The sequence below is a fragment of the Glycine soja genome, chromosome 10, assembly GCF_004193775.1.
Source record: "Glycine soja cultivar W05 chromosome 10, ASM419377v2, whole genome shotgun sequence".
In the NCBI taxonomy this organism is placed as follows: Eukaryota; Viridiplantae; Streptophyta; class Magnoliopsida; order Fabales; family Fabaceae; genus Glycine; species Glycine soja.
In genome coordinates, this window is record NC_041011.1 from 49,278,746 (window position 1) to 49,301,747 (window position 23,002).

At 30.0% G+C, this 23,002-nt stretch overlaps 3 protein-coding genes across 7 annotated transcripts; 1 reads left to right on the plus strand and 2 right to left on the minus strand.

Moving 5' to 3' along the window:
- The first annotated feature begins 1,195 nt into the window (after positions 1-1,195).
- LOC114372302 lies at positions 1,196-3,135 on the plus strand. The gene is made up of 7 exons (XM_028329795.1): positions 1,196-1,300; positions 1,374-1,537; positions 1,627-1,664; positions 1,761-1,848; positions 1,927-2,136; positions 2,549-2,614; positions 2,696-3,135. The coding sequence occupies exons 1-7, from the start codon at positions 1,255-1,257 to the stop codon at positions 2,867-2,869; spliced, it is 786 nt and encodes a 261-aa protein (XP_028185596.1). The 5' UTR covers positions 1,196-1,254; the 3' UTR covers positions 2,870-3,135.
- Positions 3,136-7,222: 4,087 nt separating this feature from the next.
- On the minus strand, positions 7,223-8,189 carry LOC114371969 (photosystem I reaction center subunit II, chloroplastic-like). The gene has a single exon (XM_028329324.1). It carries the CDS (start codon positions 8,062-8,064, stop codon positions 7,432-7,434), a length of 633 nt encoding a protein of 210 aa, XP_028185125.1. The 5' UTR covers positions 8,065-8,189; the 3' UTR covers positions 7,223-7,431.
- Positions 8,190-11,194: 3,005 nt separating this feature from the next.
- LOC114372569 (linoleate 9S-lipoxygenase 5-like) lies at positions 11,195-19,216 on the minus strand. 5 transcript variants are annotated; one of them, XM_028330204.1, is made up of 10 exons: positions 19,083-19,216; positions 18,720-18,910; positions 18,184-18,470; positions 14,687-14,924; positions 13,944-14,282; positions 13,772-13,857; positions 13,402-13,509; positions 12,837-13,141; positions 12,494-12,757; positions 11,195-12,183 (listed from the first exon to the last, which is right to left on the minus strand). In XM_028330204.1, the coding sequence occupies exons 2-10, from the start codon at positions 18,874-18,876 to the stop codon at positions 11,415-11,417; spliced, it is 2,553 nt and encodes an 850-aa protein (XP_028186005.1). In that variant the 5' UTR covers positions 18,877-18,910; positions 19,083-19,216; the 3' UTR covers positions 11,195-11,414. The 5 variants fall into 5 exon arrangements, with proteins under 5 accessions (XP_028186005.1, XP_028186007.1, XP_028186008.1 ...); XM_028330206.1 differs by having other exon boundaries at positions 18,720-18,916; positions 19,083-19,212; XM_028330207.1 differs by having other exon boundaries at positions 18,720-18,928; positions 19,083-19,212.
- Between the last annotated feature and the right edge of the window lie 3,786 nt (positions 19,217-23,002).

Here is a 23,002-nt window from a genome sequence, read left to right on the forward strand (position 1 = left end):
AAAAAATTGTAAAAAATTATCATAAAATTATATTTTATCCTTAAATGAAACGAAATTTCGGGTCTAACAAATTAGTTTAATAGAAACATATTGATATTTAGGTTTAATAAAAAATTACTAATATTTTTATCTAATAATATTAACTTGTTAACATTTTTTATCTAATGGAATGTACTGTCATTTATGTCAAAAAAAATTACTGATATTTTTTTTCAATAAAAAAATATTGACATTTTTGTTCAACAAAAAATTATTGACATTTACATTTTAAAATGATATCTTATTGACATTTTTGTCCAATCTCGTCAACATGACCACGTTGACAATCATTTTAGTAACAAATTCATTATCATGTGTGTCACATAAATTAGTTTATTAATAGTGACGATTCACAGTTAATGATTAGATATATTTATCATATTTTTGAAGACTAAAATTTTTATTTTTATTTTTTAAAAACTTATTTATTAACAAATTATACATTTAAAAATAAAAGTGACTATTTATCCATAATTTTATTAGTGGAGAATGATAACTCACATTATATATCAAAAAATTGAGTGTGGTTAACTAAAAAATGACTTGTACGTTTAATATGAAACATTGAACTTGGACACTATTGAAAGTCGGGCAATAAAATTGAAATTAATTGTCGTGTATTTAATACGAAACAGTGACTGAAAAGTTGCACCATTTTTTAAATGCCCTTACTTTCAAATTTCAAGATGCATTTATTAAGTGAGTGTGTTAATTTATTTCTATTTAATTTTATTTTGGGTTCAAATAATTACAAGCTTTTGCGATTTATTTACTATTATACTCTTAATTTGGACGAAAGAAAAAGTTATTACAAACTTCCTTCCTTTAATATGTGATAATGATAAGTCCCAACATATATATGAAAAGCTTAGTTCGGTTTAATAAAAAATTGTAGGAAAAAATGGCTTGTGCATTTAATATAAGACATTGAATTTAAAATGAATTGTCCAACAATTAATTCAAAACAGTGAGCAGAAAGTTATTATATTTGAGGTGTTATTACAAAATAATCCTAGTATCGAGCAGCAGCGCGCGGGGGTAGTATTGCCCATTCAGAGAATAGCGCGGATAAGCAGTTAGCAAAATCGAAACGGTGACGCAGCGACCCGTCACACGCCGTGTCTATCCAATTCACGTGGTCCACGTCATCTCCTCTATAAATTCCCCTCCAATCCCTTCATTCCAACCTCGCTTCCCCTCTCTTCTTCCATAACCATGGGTATCTCCACCATCGCTTCTCCTTTTGACTCCATCATCTTCGGTTTGTACTTCATACTCTTTCTTTCTTTCTTTTCCTTTACAACTCTTTCTTAATTATCTTCTCCATTAATCAGATTTGGACGACACCTTGTACCCCTCCAGCACCGGAATTGACAAGTGCGTCAAGAAAAACATCCAACTCTTTCTCATCCAGAAATGCGGATTCTCAGAATCCAAAGCCTTGACCCAACGAGTTGAGCTCTTCAAAACCTACGGAAGCACCCTTGCCGGCTTAAGAGTCAGTAATAATAACACCACTACACAATTCCGATCACTAATTTCTAACACGCCAATAACATAATCATCTCAACTTGGTTCACTTTGCAGGCACAAGGCCTCGATATCACTGCAGAGGACTACCACGGGTGAGAATTATCTATTAATTATCTTCTAGTGATCATCACTTTCATTTTTCTCTCTCTCCCAAGTCTAAACTTTTCGTTCTTCTCACTCCGACCAAGTTTCGTGCACGGAAGGCTACCTTACGACTCCATCGACACTGATCATCAGTTACGGAACCTCCTCTTGAGCATCAAACAAAGAAAAATTGTATGTTACTACTCTATAATGGATATTTTCTTTATTATTATTGTATTCTAATCATCCTAATATTTTTGCTTTTATCAGGTTTTTACTAATTCTGACAGGATTCACGCGATGAGGGCGCTGGATAGGCTTGGGATCAAGGACTGTTTCGAGCAAATCATATGCTTCGAGACTATAAACCCGAACCTTCCCTATTCAACCCGACCCGACGAATTCCCCATCCTCCTTAAACCTTCGCTCGACGCCTTCAAGATCGCGCTTGACGCTGCCAACGTGGATCCTCGTCGTACGGTAAGACGACGAAGTCAGCAACCTCAACCAAAATCGTGATTGATTTCAATAACTGAACTTGATCCAAGTTAAATTAGACCCAAATGTCTCGGATAAAATTTTGGATTCTAATTTTATAATAAAATAATGGTGATTAAGGGAAAACTCTATTAAAATTAGTCAACCAAATTTTCCTACAAAAATTATCATAAAATTAATCGTGCACAAAATCAATCCTATGAGTATGGTTATAAAAAATAGTCAACAAACGAAACGGGTCGTCACTTCCTTGTTTCGGCGATGTTGTTTTTTGACAGTGAAACCCAAATTAGATTATTATTTAAGGAAATGTTAGAAAGGATCGTTTTTAATTTTTTATAAGAAATCATTGAGATGGATAATGATTTTCTAGATTTTATGCTATATATTGCAGTTGTTTCTGGATGACAGCGTTCGCAATATTGCCGCGGGAAAAGAAATGGGTCTCCACACTGTTCTGGTAATTTCCTAAACGACGTCGTATAATCATAAAAACTAGTATTATTAAGGTGATTTTAATGTAAAATATTGAATGTTATAGGTTGGGAAGACAATGAAAAGCAAAGGAGCTGACTATGCTGTGGAGAGTGTACATAACTTGGCACAAGTGATCCCAGAGATATGGGCAAACGAAATGGACGGTGGTGATCCAACGATGACACGTTCGAAGAGTGAATTGGAGGCCGTACTCGCTTGTGCTCTGGTTGGAGCTTGAAAATTGACGTTGTACAAAAATGTACATTCCCAACCAACCCAACTATCTATGCAATTAAAAATAATAGTACAGTAGTATAAATAGTATCAGACCACCAATAGCGAAGACAATAACAGTAAGTAACGTGGACCCCCTAAGCAATTATTTGCGACATGTGAATATTGTAAGATATTAAGTATTATCAATCGTCTTTCAAATAAAATCAATGTGTCTCTCAGGGATATCAATTGCTTAATAATAAAGTTGAGTTATTGTCATTATTTTCATTATCTTTCTTTACAGTCTAGCTACCGGAATATTCGAGATCCGTTTCACATCATGTTAATTGCTTTTGAGAGGGTGAACTATGATAGCTTCCAAAATGTATTTTTATATTTATTTCGTGGAGAACAAAGGCCAGTTACCATATGATGATGATATGAACCGTGAGTTTTGCAACATGTCATTGGCTATCTCGCCAAATGCCAATATTGAAAAGATGTTAGCTGACTTCACTCATTTATTTAATAAAGAGGTTTACATTGGACATGACAATGTTGGAATAATTTGCCAACTATGGCTATTAGATTGATTGATGCTTTTTCTAACACATTTTTTTAGTAAAATTTATGTGAGCTTATTAATTAATCAATTACATGTGGATTTTATCTAATAGGAAATAATCCGCAAAGATAATAGCTTTAACACTTTAAATTATGATACGTCTCATTCAAGTTTCACCAATTGTCTTGCTAAATTCATATTTAAAAAGAAAGATTCATATTCCGTCTCTTTGAAGTTTCACCAGTTGTCTTGCTAATTTCATATTTAAAAAGAAAGATCCACATTCGATAGTGTTCTCATTATTTTGGGTAATGTAAAAATGGGTTTACTTTTACATATCCGATATTAGCAAATATAAAATATACAAAACCAATATTAACTAACAGTTTGGAGTTGTACGTATTTATAGTTGTGTTAAATGCACAAAAGAAAAATAATAATTAATATTAACAAAATAAATGAGAAAGAATTTAGCTGTTTATAATAATTCTATTTGATTTAAACAGATTGTATCCTGTAAATAGTTTTTAAAAATATATTTTAATATTATAAAAATACTAAATATTTATTTAAGCTAACGAATGATTTGCTAATATATATATATATATATATATATATATAGAGAGAGAGAGAGAGAGAGAGAGAGAACAATATATATATTATGAAATATATCAAATAGAAAAGCAATGGTCAGTCAGTTATAAATGACAATTTTTTTAAAAATCAATAATAATTTCTTGACAGAATTAAATAACTATCCAAATGATATTAAAGCTTAAAACATTTTAACAAAACAACTAACGATATTACCTATATTTTATCATTTGCAAATTAATTATAAATAATTTTATCAAGAATTACATTACTATTTTTATCATTTTGCAAAATACGAAATATACAAGTTACATTAGAAATATTCTTTACAATGAAGTGTTTCATAAATTATTTCAAACAAATAATATTCTATACATACATACATATATATATATATATATAACCAATAACTTCACTATTTTTTTGTCACTTATTATTATTATTATTAGAAAAACATTATTTATAATATAATAAACTACAAATCCATAAACCCTCATTTTTAATATATTTTATACATATTTGAACTATACTTTTCATATTCAAATCGATTTATATAACGCAAAGGCAAATCAAGCAGACGGTATATTTAATAATTATGGGTATATTTCATAATTTCCTAAAATGAAACCAAATTTATCGATAAACATCGTGCAACTCAAAATAATAATAATAATAATAATAATAATAATAATAATAATAATAATAATAATGGTGTAGTTCACCACTTGCTTTATCTTGTTTTAACTTAACAGAACTTAAACTGAAATAAACTTTATTTCAGTTTGAATATAAAAAAACTTAACTGAACTCGTTCTTCCTGTAAGCAAAAAAAATATAAAAATGATCTCGTTCTAATTTATTTAGAGTCAATTATGACAGTATCCCAAAAAATATTGGGTCATAATAATACCTTATGCATTATTCAGAAAAAAATAAAAATACCATATGATTGGCCCAGTTTTGGATTAAGATAGGGGTGTTGCTAGGGGCTGATTTTCCATTTTTCTAAAATTGTCCTTCCATAAAATTTTATGAAAGAAGTTTTTTTTTTAAAGTATAAGAGTTTTTTTTTTAATTTTGTTTGAAAAATATTTATGACAAATTAATGACCTTTGAATATGTGACTTTCAAATTATTAGTACAATGGCCTAATCAACAACTGAGCTAATAAGCAAATTACATTATAAAATAAATATTATTGTTATACATAACACTAAAATTTTTAATGTATATTGCACATGTAAATTTAAATAATAAATTTTATGATAATTAATAATGATATAAATCATACGAATTATTTAATCTGTATATTTTTTTAAAAATAAAAAAATATTTATTTAATATATATTAAATTTTGTAATAGAAAATATTTTTTATTCTTAAAAATATTATTGATGGGTCATTAATTTTTTTTATTATTAGAAAATTTAATATATATTATGTTTATTTTATAATGTAATCAGCTCATTAGTTCAGTTGGTTAAAACATTGTGTTAATAACTTAAAAGTTATAGATTTGAGTTTGCTTGGGTCATTAATTTGACACAAATATTTTTAAAAAAAAAACTCTTATGAAAAAACTTTTTCCGTAAGGACAATTTTAGAAAGATAAGAAATTGATGGGTGCACCTAGGATAGAATAGGACAACCTTCGAGTTATCTAACTCGGCCAGGAATCCAGGATGCATTTTATTAAGGAAGTTGCTATTTGCACTCCTCTTTGTTACTAAGACACTTTTCTTTTATACTTTTTGTTCTCTAAAAAAATTCTTTAATTTGCACTTCCCTTCTTGTAAAGTAAAGTATTGCAGGCCATTCAAAAACGCTTTGTCAATCGTATATATATATATATACCTCTTCATATCCAGACCTGAAGGCAAGGCAATCGATATTAAAGGTACAAAAGATTTCAAGCATTTCTCACTTAAGAGAATATCAAAATTCAAAACTTTCATACTAGCCTTGTAATTGTAAATATGCTCCATCACTGTTAAGGTTTCAAATACGTGCAATGTGCAACTAGGAAATACTTCTCATAACCTAATTGATTTCTTTAAATTTTTTTTGAAGAATTGGCAGCAAAAATAGATGGGTTTTTCGGTTCAAATATTGATGTTTGTGTAAGTCTTAACTTTCGGTACACAATAGATTTGGCGCAAATAGCAGCTCTCTTATTTAATTTAATAAATTAGTTAATCTTAGAGCTTAACTTTCTTTTTTTTTGGGTATAAACCTCATGTTTCCTTCCTTGGAAGCAAATATGCTCAAGCCGATAGAACTTTGTCTCGAATTTGAAACCTCTAACTAAGCTGAAATAATTTTATATTAATTGATTTATGCATTTGGTGTTGACTTTAATATTAATACATTATTAATTTAATTGTTTTACATTGTAAATCAATACAAAAATTATAATAGATGTCTTTTTATATAAATGTTGTAAAATTAAAGAACAATACCATGCATTATGTTGATTGAATAACAATTTAAAAATCTTTTACATTATTAGTACATGAATTATTTATTTTTTCTTTTAACTTTAGTATTTTTAAGTTAGAATAAATAATATATCTACTAATGGTATAAACAAAAGTGTCATTCAATCATAAATTATTGTATATTATATATTTCTTGATTTTTATATTAATTACTTAAAAAATCATATAAAAATAATTTATAACTGATTAACAATGTTTACACTATAATAGTACATATATAGTATCTATTAAACTCAAATTCACATAATTAAGTTTCCTCAAACTCAAACTCTCAGCGGATTCAGGTCTGGGGATTTGGTTTGGAAGCTGGTTAAGTTGCTGCAATTTTGAACTATGGCTCACCTGGTCCGTTGTTTTATCAAGCCCTTTTTTCTTCTAGGGTTGACCATGATTCTCCCGTCCCACTAATTCAGCCCAGAGGTTAATTTGAATGTGTCCAGAATTTATTGTTTGATTCAAATTCAATATATACGATTGAATCATGTTTTTAGTCTTTCAAACTTTCATACCATGCAATCATACAATATAGTTAAAAAAATGACCAGTCCCTTCTCACAATCTGAAGTTAAAAAGCACGCAGTAACGACTAAATTGCTTGTAGAACGTGAACAGTCTCCCTGACGATTATATCTTACTTTAACGCGCCTTTTTGATGTAAAATATTAATACTCAATTCACTGAAGATCACAAAATTCTCACTTCAGCTCGAGATTTCAGATTGAAGCAAATCAATATTAATCCAAACCATGCAGTTGGCACAAATAATAATCACCAAAATAGCGAAAAAGAAGTGTAAAATTAAGGTACAGAGTTTAAGCAATATTTGTGGCATAATAAAATTGACAATAGGTACATGATATCACATGAGAATATATAGCATATAAAGGAAGCACGGGGGATGATGATGATGAAGATAGAGTTGTGTGCTCACAAATCATAGGGCTGCTTGCCAGTGAACTTGACCTCAATAGGACTAACATTCTTACCAATAGACCTGAAGTTTTGACCCACCCCTTGGCGTCCGGCGTTGACCTTCTCAGGGTAAACACCATCCTTAGGGTGCAAATACTGAACCTCCCCATTAGGGAAGACCCTGTAGAACTGGTACTTGATCTTGTACTTGGACCTGAGCCTAGTCCCAAGAGCCAAGCACTGCTCCTTCCTGGCCAACTTGAGAAGGTTAGGACCCTCCCTCATGATAGCGGCGCCGCCAGTGGGCATTTCAAAGATCTGTTCTTTGGGTGAGTCCCACGTAATGACATAAAACTCCTCCACCTGTGCCTTGCGCAGGAGCCCGCCGGTGCTGCCCCCGAAGATCGGGGAAGGGGTGTTTGGGTCAAGTTCTGGTGGGGTGAACCCGACCGGTGCAGCCTCTACTTTTGCTGGTGCCTCTGTGGTCTCGTCGGCGGCTGCTGCTCTGATTGTTCTGGAGAACTTGAGGGGCTTCGGGCTGGAGAAGGAGAGGCTGGAGTTTTGCTTCCATGGCACGGAGGCGCGGTCGCTGGCTTTGAGACCGGAGAGGGGTGGGGTTAAGAGAGAGGCTTGGGTTGCCATTGCCATGGTTGCTTGAGACAATACAAGTGTTGGGGTTGTCAGAGAGAGAGAGAGAGAGTAAAGTAGGAGATTTTGGATGTGGATATGGATAAGGTGATATGCCTTGGACCAATTACAATCTCATATTCCCTTACCCAACCCTTACAACTCACACCTCTTATTCATCTTCCTAGCTAGCTTCATATCCCTTAAAAATACAATTACAAAAACAGAATTGTTTCTCAGCTAAAAGAATACTTCACAGTTTAATTAAAAAAATCAGACATCTAAATCAGCCCCCCCTCTTCTCAAAACCATTTTATTTTCTTTTAGTAACCCTTCCTTAAATTTTTTAATGAATATATAATAATTATAGTAACAAAAAATACACCTATTAATAAATATAATAATATTTGTTATCAATTATTATATATTAATATTTTTACTAATATTTGTTTTCATTAATTATAATCTAACCCAAAGAAATATGTATACTAATTAATAGATATAATAAGAATGACATTTCTATGTCTTTTTCTCAATTGTTATTACTTGAGTTAATTATATGTTTTTTTTTATTATTATAAGTCTCATTTATCTATTTATATATCTAATTACTAAGATTACATTATAAACAATTATATATAATTGTTATAAAAATTGATGACTTTTAGTTGAGATAAAATATGTTTTTAGTCTACAAACTTTTATTAAATCTTGTGTCTAATTTCCAAACTTTCATACTAAACAATTTTGTCCCAGAATTTTATAAAATACTTGTTTTTAGTGTCTTTTCTAAATCTCAAGTTAAGAAAAGTACAAAAATTGAGGAGTGAACCCATACACTAAAACCATTTTTTTTCATATAAATTTTAGGAACTAAATTACATGATATATCATAGACTAAAAACCAGATTCAACAAAAATTGGCTATAAACTTATTTTATCCTAGTTATTATTATATTTAATGAGTTTGTTTCTCTTTTTTTATCGTAAGATTATTCTCTATTTGATTGCTATTGTGTCTGTAAGAGATCACAAAGTCTTTCAAAATTTGGAAAAAATAGTATGAACTATTTATTTCTTTTACCATTTGAATTAAAAAAATAATTTTAATTTTACCTATAAAATTAATAAATAATTTTATAAAATTAATTTATTATTAAATATTTATTTGTTAAAATTTAAATATTTAAATAATTAAAATAAAACAAATTCAACCCACTTTAATGCATTTTTGGATTTGTCCCTGATCAAAATATATCACTATTATCATATACAACCCTGAAGCACATCTATTCAAGAACTACAATAAAAAGTAATGCCAAATATAAAAATCAAACTAAGATTGTTATAATTTTAGTGAAAGATGAAAAATTATTCGTACAAAATTTTTAATATAAGAATTGAATATATAAATTTTATGCATGAAAATAAAAACAATAAATATAAAAAAAATTAAGGACCCATTTGTTTAAACTTTTCTTTATACAAATAATGCATTTTTTAACAAAAAAAGTAATTTTATGCTTTTTTGATGCGTTTGTATAAATTGTTTTTTTCTTAAAACAAACAATTTTTAAATTAATTTCATCCTATAAATTGATTTTAAAAAACATTTTTTAAAAACACTTCTTTAAAAATTGAATTTTTCTTAAATTTAAACAAAAGGATCATAAAATTTTGTATTGAATTTTTTTACTAGAAGTTGTAGAACAGGAAACATTCTCAATAATACTGGACATGATTTCAATGACATAGATTGCCAAGAAAGACTCATCTAAAAGAGTACTTCTCAAACTACTTAAATCGTCTAATTGTAACTAATCAACTAGTTTTAAGATATTATGAATTTCTTTTAGAAGGATTATCTATTAAGAAGAAGGCAAGAATTTATACCAAATATTTAAACATCTGTGTCAACATCATTAACACCTTAAAATAATTATACAGTATTGATTATAATTTTTTTAGTCAAAAAAAAGTATAGCGCACAAAAAAGAAAAAAATAATATTGGTTTGGAGTTTGGACCACTCCGTATTCGAACACTATCGGTATTGGGTTCGAAAAGTACAACTTGGGCTCGAATATAACACAATTCTTAGACAGTAACAATTTTATTTGCTTTAAACAACAAAAAAAAAAAAGATGAAAAAGAAAAAAAAATAGAGTGAATTTTTTTTTTCTCATTTACTTGAAAAGATAAATAGGAAGAGATAAGTTAGTTACGTGAGATTCGTCAGAAAATACTTTTATCATAAGTTGTATGAAGTGAGAGGAAAGTAATATCCTTCCTTTTAATTTCTTAAGAAAATAAATACCTTTTTATAAAAAAGTTAAAAATTAATAAATAAAAATTATATTAAGATAAAATATAGAATTAAAATTTATTTTTAATTAGTATGAAAATCCTTTTAATATAATAATTTTTTACTTTTTTTATTCTATTTCTATGTATCTTAACAATGTATCTTTTTCGAGTAAACAACCATTTTAATCTGTAAAAATATATAACATTGCCATATTATTCCTTGAGATTAAGAAAATTTCAAGTAAATATCTGAAAGTGAAATCTATCATCACATAAATTTCAAATTAAAAAAAATATGTAACTTAAGTGATAATATTAACATATATTAGGGACTGAAATAACATTAAGTGCTAAGTTTAGAGATTTAGATAAAATAATTTGAAATTTCATGAATTTATTTAAATTTTTTAATTTTATAGACTTACAATGTTATATACTTTTAAAAACTAAACTAAAATGATGCATGTTTCAAAAACTCACATGTAAAAAAAACTAAAATGATGGTTTACTCTATCTTTTCACTTTTTTTTATGCAATCTTTTTTACTATATTTCTCTTTTATTTTTTATGTCTTTCCTCTATTTAACCTTTAATAAAAAAAAAGGCTTTATTCACCAAATTTTAAGACTTGTATTTTCAAGAATCAAACTCAAGTACAGAAGGTATTACACAGCGAGCTTGAACCAATTAGGCTTTATTCACCAAATTTCAATTGTTTATGACGCTCCCAAAAGATGATATATGGTTTTTGTATCGGACAAGTACAGAAGGTATACACAGCGAGCTTGAACCAATTAAAGTAGAGGCAACATGGTAGTGCATATTTAGTTTTCAGTTCAAATTACTGCCGCACGAATTCGAAGACAAATCCATAGACAAAAGTAAAATGAACGCAAAAGCAATGTTATAAATTATACACACTCTATAGTCTTGGCATAACAAAGTAATAAATTTCTACAAAAGTAATCACGACACGCAAATTGCTTATTTGACACCCAAATTACTTATACATGGCTTGAAAGAGAATTGAATGGGAAGATAGAAAGGAAGGAGTGTTGTATTGTATTAGATGGATATGCTGTTGGGGATTCCCTTTCCAGTGAGTCCACCCTCCCTAGAATAATCTGAGGTGTTGGGAAAGAGAAGTGTGTAAGGCATCTTCACTGGCCCATTTCTGTTTTTCAATCTCTTGTCCTTGTTCCTTTCAATGATATTGCTCTCAATCTCCAACAGCTTCTGTCTGAACCTCTCAAATGCTGCCAATGGTTCAGCATCAAGAGTCCATTCAGGGTTCTCACATTGTCCAAGGTAAACCTCTTCAGTTGAGTGCCTGGACAGAACTTCTATCAATGACACACCAAGGAGAGTTTGGAACTGTGCAGTGATTGTTTTAAGGAATGCCAAGTCAGGGTCTGACTTAAGCTCCTCATACTCTGGGGTACCTGGCTCCGGCATGAATCTACGACTCACCGTTGGACGGTTAGGGAGGTATCCAGCAAAAGGGTACTGTCCAAAATTCACAGCTGCATGGAAAGCAGAAGCAAGCCATATGATAATGGTGCATGATTGAATCAGCTCCTCTTTGGTCTTCATTTCTGGCCACCAATGCCTGTCTTTTAAGTCACCGTGACCCTCGTTTCGTACTTCTTTCCACCAACTCTGAAGTTCACTGTCATCCTCAACCATGTCATTGGATGTGTAATAGAAGTTACAATATTCAGTCACCCAGGTTTCTATTGCATCCCAGATTTCTATCCCGTCCACGGCAAATGGATAATCCTCTATCACAAGCCTTAGTCCATGACGACAGCTTGAATCAGGAACTGCCATTCCCCTGAAATTCAGTGAAATAGAATTCTAGTATGTTACTGTGTGGTTATGGAGATAAAATACCAACAAGCAAAAACACATTTTCATATCACACTTTTTTAACCGTTAGTACACAATCATGAATGAAAACTCTTTAAATGAGAAGATTAAACCTAGTAACTCACATAATTTGGTAATTTTTAATAAATTTTAGTCTATAATAAAGAGTGTATTTAAGAGTGTGCGTTAGAAAATATTATGTTACGCATATTTCTCTCTAACAGATTGAACTAAAAGTCTAAAATAAATACAAGTCGTTTTCTAACTGAACTGACCTCTTTAGCAGATCAGCAGGTAGTGCCTGCTCAGTGAATACCCAACTTTTGTATATAACGGACGACATTTCCAGAGCGAATTTGCCAGGGAAAACTGTTTTCTCTAGCACTCCTCCAGCATTGATGAGTGTGTGCCGAGCCAAGGCATTTATATGCATTGTGTCCCTGAAGTGTGGTTTCAAGAGCTTGTGTATTGGGTGAAGAATACTCAACTGCCTGTTTGTGGTTATAATGAACGGTTCAATTACTGCGTGAGTGTATAACCTGCACACGAAACATAGCTCTCCTTATTATTTATTTAAGAACAGAAATAGAATTAATTTTGTAACATTGGATGTCATACCAGTGGCTAACCAATTGATGATATCCTGAATCATTGACGGCTGCATAAGCCTTAGCCAGCTGCCACACTGAAGCCGATACTCCTTCTTGTGCTGGAGTGAAGACTTTGCTCACAGCTCCATGCTGTTCCCCTTGTGGATGGGGTAAGCTTAATTCTATAGCCAGTGGCTTCAGTGTACCGTCATCTTGTAGAAACAGGATTGTTCTAGAGGCATAAGTCTTTGTGTTGGTAGAGTTTATTCGACTTATGTATGGCATCAATGCGTCGTGATGATCTAATATAAATAGCCTCATATTTTGAATTGCCTGCAACATAAAGATGCTTGGTTGTTTGTTGACATATAGATTAAATACAACATAGGTTTGGTTTCAAAAAGTGTATCCTGATCTATGAAGCACCGACATCGACACAGACACCGGACATGACACGGACACGTGAACACCCATAATGTCCAAAATATAAAACGTAGTACAGGTGATGTGTCGGACACTGACACCGACACGTGTCGGACACCAGACACGACAAGGGGCTGGAGTGTCCGTGCTTCATAGATCCTGATTAGTACCTCATCTATTGTGAGCCCATCCAAACTATTTTCTATGTGCGTTGCTCTGATGGAACTAGTTTGGTCTCCATAGACTCTGGAATCTAGCTTGCTGGCCGGGGGAAATTCCTGCATGTGGCATTTAGATTTAGCTCACTTGCTAAAACAAATATGTTATGAATCGCAAATAAAATTATAAAGCACAAAACTTAGATACAATTCTTAAGTGCTTTTGTGTTGTTTTCTGATCAGAATTTAAGTTTCACTTAGTAATTTATACTGATCTTTATACTAATCTTTTACTATACGAGTTACTGAGGTGGAACATAAATCTGATCGGAAAACAGTACATAACAAACTGCATACACGTTGTTTTATACAATAACAGTACCTGAAGACGGCGGATAATAACAGGGTTAACCCCTGCAAGCATTTCCCTTGCAAATTCCTCATCTGTCCTCCATGCAGTCTTACTCACTGTGATAATACAGATATTAGTGTAGCTAAATCATACTAATGAGTCCATCATAGCCAGGTGAGGTAAAGGGAAAGCATTAGTATACCTTTGATCACATCAGGCACCGGGAATTTGAGGAATCTCTCACCATCATTCCTAATAAGTTCTCTCAGCAGCTCATAGGGAACAAGTTCTCTGAGTTTACTCGCTAAAGGTCCACTTGGAAGCTTAATACTTCCCTCATAAATATCAAGTACATCTTCAAAGGTGTCAAACTCATTAATAGTTTTGTCACACAAAGATTTAATCTCTGGAAGCAAAACCTGAGCAACGGATTTCAGTGAGTATGCAAGAAAATCTGAAAACTTGACGTGGCCAAACTGTTCATCCCTCGGCACATAAACGTTTAGATTTAGAAGACGCAATCTTGACTCAGTTTTGGGATCTGCAACGATGACACAATCAGAATACTCATTTGTCAATGAGAATTTTGCTAGTGAATGCCGCTAAGGCACCTACAAGTAAGTTAGGAGTTTAATTTTTCATACAGTACAATAAAAAAAATTACATTATCAACCAATTAGAAAATTATTATTGGAATGATTTTTAAAGAGAAATAAAATAGTCTGAAATCATCATATTCTAGTCTCAACTAAACTTCACATAACATGTAATTAATAATTATTTTTTGTAAACTAAAAAACTTAAATATGTCATATAAAATCGAGATTATTGACAAGTAATGATCCAAGATTATTTAAAGATTTCTCAACATTTAAGATGATTATGATTTAAATGTATATGATAATTATCCTTATTAGTCCAATGCAAGGTGACTTTGTTGGTAACCTGTTTTGCAATGTGGACGACCAGTTCTTCCTCTACGTGGATATGGACATTGTGATCCTCCAAGAACAGGGCGTGCATAGTCAGGACCATCATCTGGAAGTCCCAAATCATTGTAGTATGCATAATCATAGACTCTGTCCCACTCATTAAGCTTTCCGAAGCCTTTTCCACGGAGAGCTATTAGTTCTTGTTCCCTGAACTTGCGCAGTGGCTCAGGTGTTTGATATGGAAGATAAGCCTGAATCACAAAGCCAGGTTATTTCAACTTTCAAGTACGTTTATTAAGGTACCATGCATGATTTAGAGTTGAAACGTATACAAAGATCATAAAGAGTATGTTTAGCATGAAAGAATCATGTTAAGGTGTAGAGGGTGCTTTGAACATGGTGCCGCTGCCGCCACCGGGAATAACTGTCACATTCAATTTAAGGTACAATCATGTTTGCGAACAAGCTGTTAGTTACAGTTAGTGTTTCCCTGTTTTCTTCTTACTACAGTATAGTTTTACATGTACATCATTTTTATCCCTTTCTGTCGTGCTTACTACATCACTAGTGAGAATGGTGATATTTATTTCATTTCTCTTCCCTCATAATGTCTGTATTTCTGATAGAAATCTAATAAAACGCTCTCTCGTGATTTAACATTTATAATGATTTGATTTATTTTAACTATTTCATAAGTTGAACCTGATGAATTTTAAAAATAGTCTATAAGAGAGCGTTTGAAATGTTCAACATTGGATTTGATTTTTAAAAAATTTTGTTTGAAATGTTTGTAAATTATATAAATGATTTGCTTTCTAAAAGCATCACCCACCGTAACAAACTAAAAAAATATTGGACTTGAGGGAATATATATGAAAAACAAAATTCAAATTTTATATCAAATAGAAATAAAATACTTAAGTGATTGATAACTCTTGTTTTATGAGTTAAGTTTTGATATTGAATTAAGTCTAAATTGATATTTTAAGAAGACATGTATATGAGAAATTAATATTAAGTATTTAATTTTATATAAATAATTAAAGTAATAAGTATTATAATTATTTGCAGTAAAAAATAATTATAATTATTCATATACTTTATATCGTAACGATTATGATATTTAAAACATAAAAAAGAAATTGATTATTCAGGCAAGAGACGACAATATATAACAGCTGTAATTTAACTTGCCACAGAAAAAGTGAAGAATATTTTATATTTAAGAGTAATCATTAAGCGGTATTTTTATCTAGAAGAAAAAAAAGTACTCGATAATTTCAACTAAAATCATAAAGTTCTAATATTTTTATCAGCATTTTGGTATAGTTGTTTTCTATAGAGTTGAGTTAATTCAAATTGGTTTTTCAGATCAAAGTTCCATTTGTGACTCAGATAGAATACGATAAAAAATATCTTTATTTATAAAATAAAAAAAGAAGACTTAAATTTACCATAACATAAGAATCGATGAAAGTGGTGTTGAAAAAAACACTTTCCTGAAAAATTAAATTATTTTCCTCAACCTTAATGCAAATTATACACGTACTAAATTAAATAACAAAATTATGATTAGCTAGACGAACAAGCATAAATGGTATAAAGTATAAAGTACTAAAAATAATGAACCTGAGCCATCTCAACCAAAACTACAACAAACAACTTAAATTTCTCTTTTTCTCCCAAAAAAAATCCCTAATTTTTCCTTGTTTTTTTTATTCTTTTTGTTTGCTTCTCTTGCCCCTCCTCTTGTTATTGGACACAATAAAAACACCCTATAGGAAAAACAGAAAACCTAACTCAGGGAACGATAATGATAACATGATATTCAGAGAAATTTTTAAATTTTAGAGAAAAGCGAGGAGAGGGAAGTGAGATGGATGCACGATGGATAGGGAGTGGCTTCCAGCAGAAACCACGGCGGCGCATGAGAGAGAAGGGAAATTGAGAGAGAGAGCAGTGAAAATAAGAGATGACCCTTTTCTCTTGTTACACATATTCATTCCATAGCCCTGAAAAAATCTGGTTCATTTAACTTTCTTATTATTAAATTGGACGAATCCTTTTAATTCTAATTATTTTTTGAAACTTACTTTAGGTGTGAAAGAAATTTCATTATATAGTTGCTAACTACCACACCAGTCTTGGTGAGTCACGTGTAACATGTCAAAAGTAAGTTTCTGTGTAAGTCATGGGAAAAAGCACATAAATATTGAAATTAAGTTTTTGGGTGTAAACTATAACCACCGATCGACAATCCGTACCATGAAATTAATTTTCATATAAATAAATTAAAACCAATATTCAATCTTCTAGCATAGTACTATCCAGAACCCCATGTACGATGAAATTGGGTCATTAATCCAAAATGTAACTTACTGAAGAATTTCAAAGATAATAATCAGAAAGTTCCAATAGTATGTGTTATCTCGATTTTTCTATTAATTGTTTTGCTGTAGTTTTGTTTAGGGGTAATTTATTTTAAATTAACAATTAACTGTAAATTTTAAATGAATACTCAAAAAAAGGAATAAATCATAAGATATTTTACTACTTCCGAAGTCATAAATTATTTTATAATTTTTACTTTTTACTGAAGTCATAAAACTTTTTATAGTCATAAGTAATTCTATTTATATTAATACTTTTATTTTTAATTTTATTTAATATTTTTAATATTTTTTCTTAACATTAAGAATTTTTTTAATTATAGTACATTCCAATAAGTATGATTTCAAAGTTGTACATATAACTACAATTTCATTTTATTAGTGAATCATATATAGAAAAAATATTAAATAAATAATATTAAAAAATACAGAAAATATTAAATAAAATTAAAAATAAAAACAATATATAAAGTTGCATATTTTTTATTTAAATTAATATTTTTAATTTTTAATTTTATTTAATATTTCTACATTTTTTATAATATTTATTTAATATTTTTTTATAAATAAAACACTAATAAAATAAAATTGTGGTTATATGCACGACTTTAAAGTTGAACTTGTTAAAATATATTATAATTAGTAAAAAAATCCTTAATATTAAGAAAAAAAATATTGAAAATATTAAATAAAATATAAAAAGCAAAAAAGTATATTAAATAAAACAATATATAAAATATTAAATAAAACTAAAAAAATATTAATTTAAGTAAAATTATTTACAACTTTTCAAAGTCGTATTTTAAAAATATTAAAAAGTCATACATTTTTTTATGCCTTAAAAAAACAAAAATGATAAAATAAGTTACTACTTCCAACAAAAAGTCCAGAGCAAGAACTAGGGAAAAAGAATGCATTTTCAGAATCTCAATGTTGTCCCACCCAAAGGCGAGAACCAAATGTGAATTTCATTAGAAGAAAAAGAAATTACCCCTAAAGAATCGGTGTTCTGAATATAATTTAAGAGAAGCTTTATTTTTATTTTTGTTTTGTTTTTGTGAATACTTAATAGCAAAAGAAGGGACATTAATAGAGCAAGTAGCCTTTTGGACCAAGTTACCTTGTTGGCAAAGAAGACACGATCATGGGCGTAACGATGAGCAGGGTAGATCCAGGAATTGCAGACAAAATTAACAGGACCATGCCCAGGAATGTCTTCGATGGTCACTGTCTTGAGGTAGAATTGGCTATGGTGATTGTTTCGGATTATGAATGCCCCAGGAACACCCATGCTCTCATCCCACTCAAATGTAACAGTGAACTCTGTGTCTGTTGCTGATGTCAGAGAGGTGATCGTCGATACCCACCTCTCCAAGTGTGCCACCTTTCCTAGCTTCCCTCTCAATCCTGTTATTGGATCCATCTGTTAAATTAATACATAAATTCCGGACACAAATTAATCTCGGAAACTTCCTAAGGATGTTGTTCTCTATTTTGAAGTTGACTGTTAGGATACAACAAATTTTAGACCCTTTGCTTACTGTGTACTCTTCTACTTCTGGTGATTCACAAATTAATTAATTAATTTTTTGCTTTTGTGTACAAGCATTGTCTTCTAATAGTTTAATTGAAAGATGACGAGGAAATCAAGAGGACCTGGATCAGGAGTAGTGGCACTAATGAGCTGAAGAGAGACACCCTTGCCCAATAACTCGTGAACTCGATCGAGAACGTTGGCTTTGATGTCATGGAAGTCCAACACACCCTTCTTCATCAAAACCACTCTCCCTTTTACCCTCTTGCTCCTCTCCATGATTCTTCTTCGTGTCTCTCAACTCTCTCAATAACTGAGACTAACAAACAACCTTTAAGAACTGCACTATAAGTAGTAGTCGTAGTACAAATACATGAGAAACCAAAGGACGAGTACTGTTAAAATAACAATAATTATATAAAAATAAACAAAAATTTAGGAGCAAACATTATGATTATGTATAGGCACATGACAAGTGTACTCACTATATCCGGCAAATTAGGCTGTGGAGACACTGGCTTAAAATTGAACTTTGGCACTCCGGGGTTGCTTCTTCATGCTCATTAAGAGTCTTGATTGACCCAGTTGGGAAAAAGGATGCTATTGTTATTATTATTATTATTATAGATGATACAGTTAGCTTCTACTCCTTTGGTTTCGAATAATAAATTAATAAGACAAGGATGCAAAGGAGAAACAAGGAACGTACCCTTCTTGAGAGTTGGGACCACATCGATTTTTCATCTTTATCTCTTGATTAATGCATAATCAAAGGATCTGATTCCACCATGTGACCCATGCCAGGAACAGCTTCGTTGATAATTTCAGTTTTACTATCACAAAGTTTACACTACATCTTGCATAAATTAAAGCTTATCATTTATTATATATATATATATATATATAATATGATAAATATTTAATTTTATCCTTGAAAGTGTATTTAACTGACATATAAATTCCTCAAAATGAAAAAATATTTTTTTTGTTTCCGAACTTGTAAAAATAACACGTTAATATCATCAGCTTGCATGATTTATGGCCATTGTCAAGTAGTGATATAATACGACTTTACTAATATTATCAATAAGATATATGTAACTTCTCAAAATGCCGTACGTCTTTCTTATCAGAATTTTTTTTTATTGGCCAAAATTATCTGCGAGAAAAGGAGGAACTAGAATATTATAATTTCCCACAGTCTTCAAGAAGGGAATCCTGATTGAATTGTGGCATTGGTTAGTGAAGGAGATCACAATACCCAATTGAGCTGAGCCAAAAGCTGCTGAACATGATGGGCAAAATGTGTCTCATGCAATGGTGTCGATGAAGTAACAATGGCTGCTATAATGTAATGTAAGGGCAAGCAGATGAAATTGTGTGGGAGCTGTTAGGTTACAATCACTGTATAACCGGTCAGGGTTCAATCACTGTACATATTCATCTTGATTTTGTTTTCATATGTTTAAGCCTTTTTTCTTTACAGTCATATGTTTAAGCTTTAAGTTAAGGAGTTCCATGTAATCACAACAAACACGTTAGATTAATTGGTCTCTCTGGTTCAGTTTTGGTGTATTAATTGTAAAACTATATATGTAACCAAACAACAGCACTTCTGGTGCTGAGATTATGCCTTTTTTTATTTTAATTAGGGGAAAAGAAATATTTCTTATCTCTGATATAAATTAAATTATAGATGATATACTTTTTCATTTTTTTAAAAAAATATTTCAGTATTCTTAATATTAATATCCTAGATAGAAATTTAAATAAGCTCCTGTACAATGATTTTAACTAGTAGAGAAACCTTACCGGGCTGCTTTTTATTTTATTTTTTTAAAAAAAGGTAAACTGATTTTATTGAGAAAAACATGGTTTGAGCACGAGATGTGCAAGACCAAGCCAAAGCAACAACTACAAGACACGTATCACTACAGTATAGCCCATAGAGAAAGCACCTAACTCTATCCAATTACAGAAAACTATTTCTTCTCCCATACATATCAGTAATCCATGATTCATGAGATGTCCCTACTTCAAAACAGTCAAGATTTGTTTTCTTTTTTACTGTTGAAAGTTTTGTTTGCTTTTTTAGGCTTTCTGCCCTAATACACACATACTTTAAGCATGATTTTAATTAGTATTATCTACTGTTGAAAAATATTCAATTTTTCATCGACTGTCTTTATAGTGTCAGCTTATATACGTGTTAGACAACTTTCCTTAATGTCAATTATCTTACAAGTAGCAATTATTATAGATACAATTTGAATTTTGATGTATAAAATAATTGCGCTTCGATATTCTAAATAATGTAATATATATTATGTTATTAAATTAATGCAGTTGACATCTTTTATTTGATAAATAAATTAAGCAGAGCAATATAATAATTGAACCGTAATCCATCATTGTAAATCGTATTTTGACACTATTTTAATATCAAATCATTTAAGTTGACAACCACTTCTTCTTCGAGTGCGCAAATGTTTTTAGATGTCTTTTTTGAAATGGCAAGCTGCAATCGCGAAAATAAAACATGAATCCTAATTAGGTTGACAACCACATCTTAAACACTCTCAGCAAGTCAAAGTATCATTAAAGAAAAATGGGAATACAAAAAATATGGAGTGAGCAAATGTTTTTGAATGCTTTTTTTTGTAAATATATAATAACATTTTAATTTGTTAAAACTTAAAACAGATAATTTAAAAAAAATATTTTTTAAAAAAACATATAGGATTTACTTTTTTTAAAAAAACTGTTTATTTTAAATTAAAATAATTTAGAAAATCACATCAGAAAATCAAAAAATTAATTTTTTTATAGAAAAAATATTTATTTTAAAAAATAAGCCTAAACAAACTAAATATCATGTTTAATAACATTTATTTATGCCTCTGATCTCACATTTTATTCAAAATCTCATGTGTTTGGCTTAGCCATCAAAGTAATTTTAAGTTTATCACTTTAAAAAATATGTAGTAAATGGGTAATTTATTCAAATATATTATATTTTTATTTTTGTATATATTTTAATTTATTGTTGTTAAATAGAAGATAAATTAGTAAAAATAAATAATTTTTCCCCAAAGAACTATTAAGGGGGTTTATTTGAATAAATATTTTCATAAACACTTATACAAGAAAAAAAATCCTTCATATAAGTTAAAATTAATTTATGCACAAATTAAAAATTATTTTTTAGAAAAGCTAATATCAAAGCTTATACAATTAGTTTTTCCGAAAGTTAAATTAAAGTTTGAAATTTTTTTATTTAAACATATCCAAATTCCAAAGGTCGTGGGAAACGTTGGTTGGCGCCTAGAGTTTTCGATAATCGATACCCTTCTTTTCTTGTTGAGTGTGGAAAGTATCAAAGTGAAACGAAAAGTATATTAAAAAGCTAATAAAGTTATATGAACAGAGTAGTTTGCCGGTCAATATCACCCTCAATTAATACATGCATGGCCAATATGATAATGCAAAGAGATCCTTTAAGAGAAAACAACTTTAAAAATATATATCGGAAAGAGAATAGTTTTCCAGATAGGTAATTTGATTCTTCAAAAGGATATATGTGGATACTATTGCTGTAAATTGAAGACAAGTCATGCATGCAATTGAAATACAAGGAAGTTGTCTTTTTTGTTGTACAATGACATGGTAGTTGTCTTCATGTTCTACAATAATATTAACAAAAATAACTCTTTACATATAAAATTTACGGTTGGTTATAAATATTAAATAACATAGTAATTGTGTGCATATGTAATACAGTATTTTTTTTGCTTGTGGTTGTTATGCGTTTTTAATATCGTGCACTCGTTGAAACGCACCTTGCGTATATAATATATATTTAGATATAAACTCTTTACATATAAACTTTCAGCTGTGTTCAATTTTTAACTTTTATGAATAAAAAAAAACAAGTGAGGTGAATATTCAGATGTGTATAAGACTTGTTTATTTGATTGACCTCTTCATCCTCTGGGCTGTCGAACTCAATTTTTTATTTTACAAAAAAAGTTAACTGGTATTGAAAAAAATATTAAAGGACTTCAATATTGTTCAGATGTACCATCTTAATTAAGCTTAAAATAAAGGCTGTCAATTTAATTATCAATCAGATGCACTCGTTTTATTTTTACAGATATTAAAGAAATATTATTTTTATGTGTATCAAAATCACATTTTTTTATAGGACACAATCTTATTTAAATCAAAATAATATTTATAGTATGATAGGATTACTTTTAGTAGGTTTTAAAATTTTATCTATTTTTAGAGAACTCAATAAAAGTATTAAGAGATAAAATTTGATATATTTAATTTCTAAGACAAGATTTCTGTCCAACGAATTAAGACAGTAAATAAATTTAAATATTTTGAGTGAAAATTATTT

What these genes read in the sequence shown, in the direction of transcription:
- LOC114372302 (XM_028329795.1), top strand. Translation starts at nt 1,255, where the DNA reads ATGGGTATCTCCACCATCGCTTCTCCTTTTGACTCCATCATCTTCG. An exon ending in TTTTGACTCCATCATCTTCG is followed by an intron (nt 1,301 to 1,373) that starts GTTTGTACTTCA and finishes TCCATTAATCAG; the next exon opens with ATTTGGACGACACCTTGTAC. An exon ending in GCACCCTTGCCGGCTTAAGA is followed by an intron (nt 1,538 to 1,626) that starts GTCAGTAATAAT and finishes TTCACTTTGCAG; the next exon opens with GCACAAGGCCTCGATATCAC.
- LOC114371969 (XM_028329324.1), bottom strand. Translation starts at nt 8,064, where the DNA reads ATGGCAATGGCAACCCAAGCCTCTCTCTTAACCCCACCCCTCTCCGGT.
- LOC114372569 (XM_028330204.1), bottom strand. Translation starts at nt 18,876, where the DNA reads ATGGAGAGGAGCAAGAGGGTAAAAGGGAGAGTGGTTTTGATGAAGAAG. An exon ending in GGTGCCTGATGTGATCAAAG is followed by an intron (nt 13,858 to 13,943) that starts GTATACTAATGC and finishes GTATTATCACAG; the next exon opens with TGAGTAAGACTGCATGGAGG. An exon ending in ATGGGCTCACAATAGATGAG is followed by an intron (nt 13,142 to 13,401) that starts GTACTAATCAGG and finishes TTTATGTTGCAG; the next exon opens with GCAATTCAAAATATGAGGCT.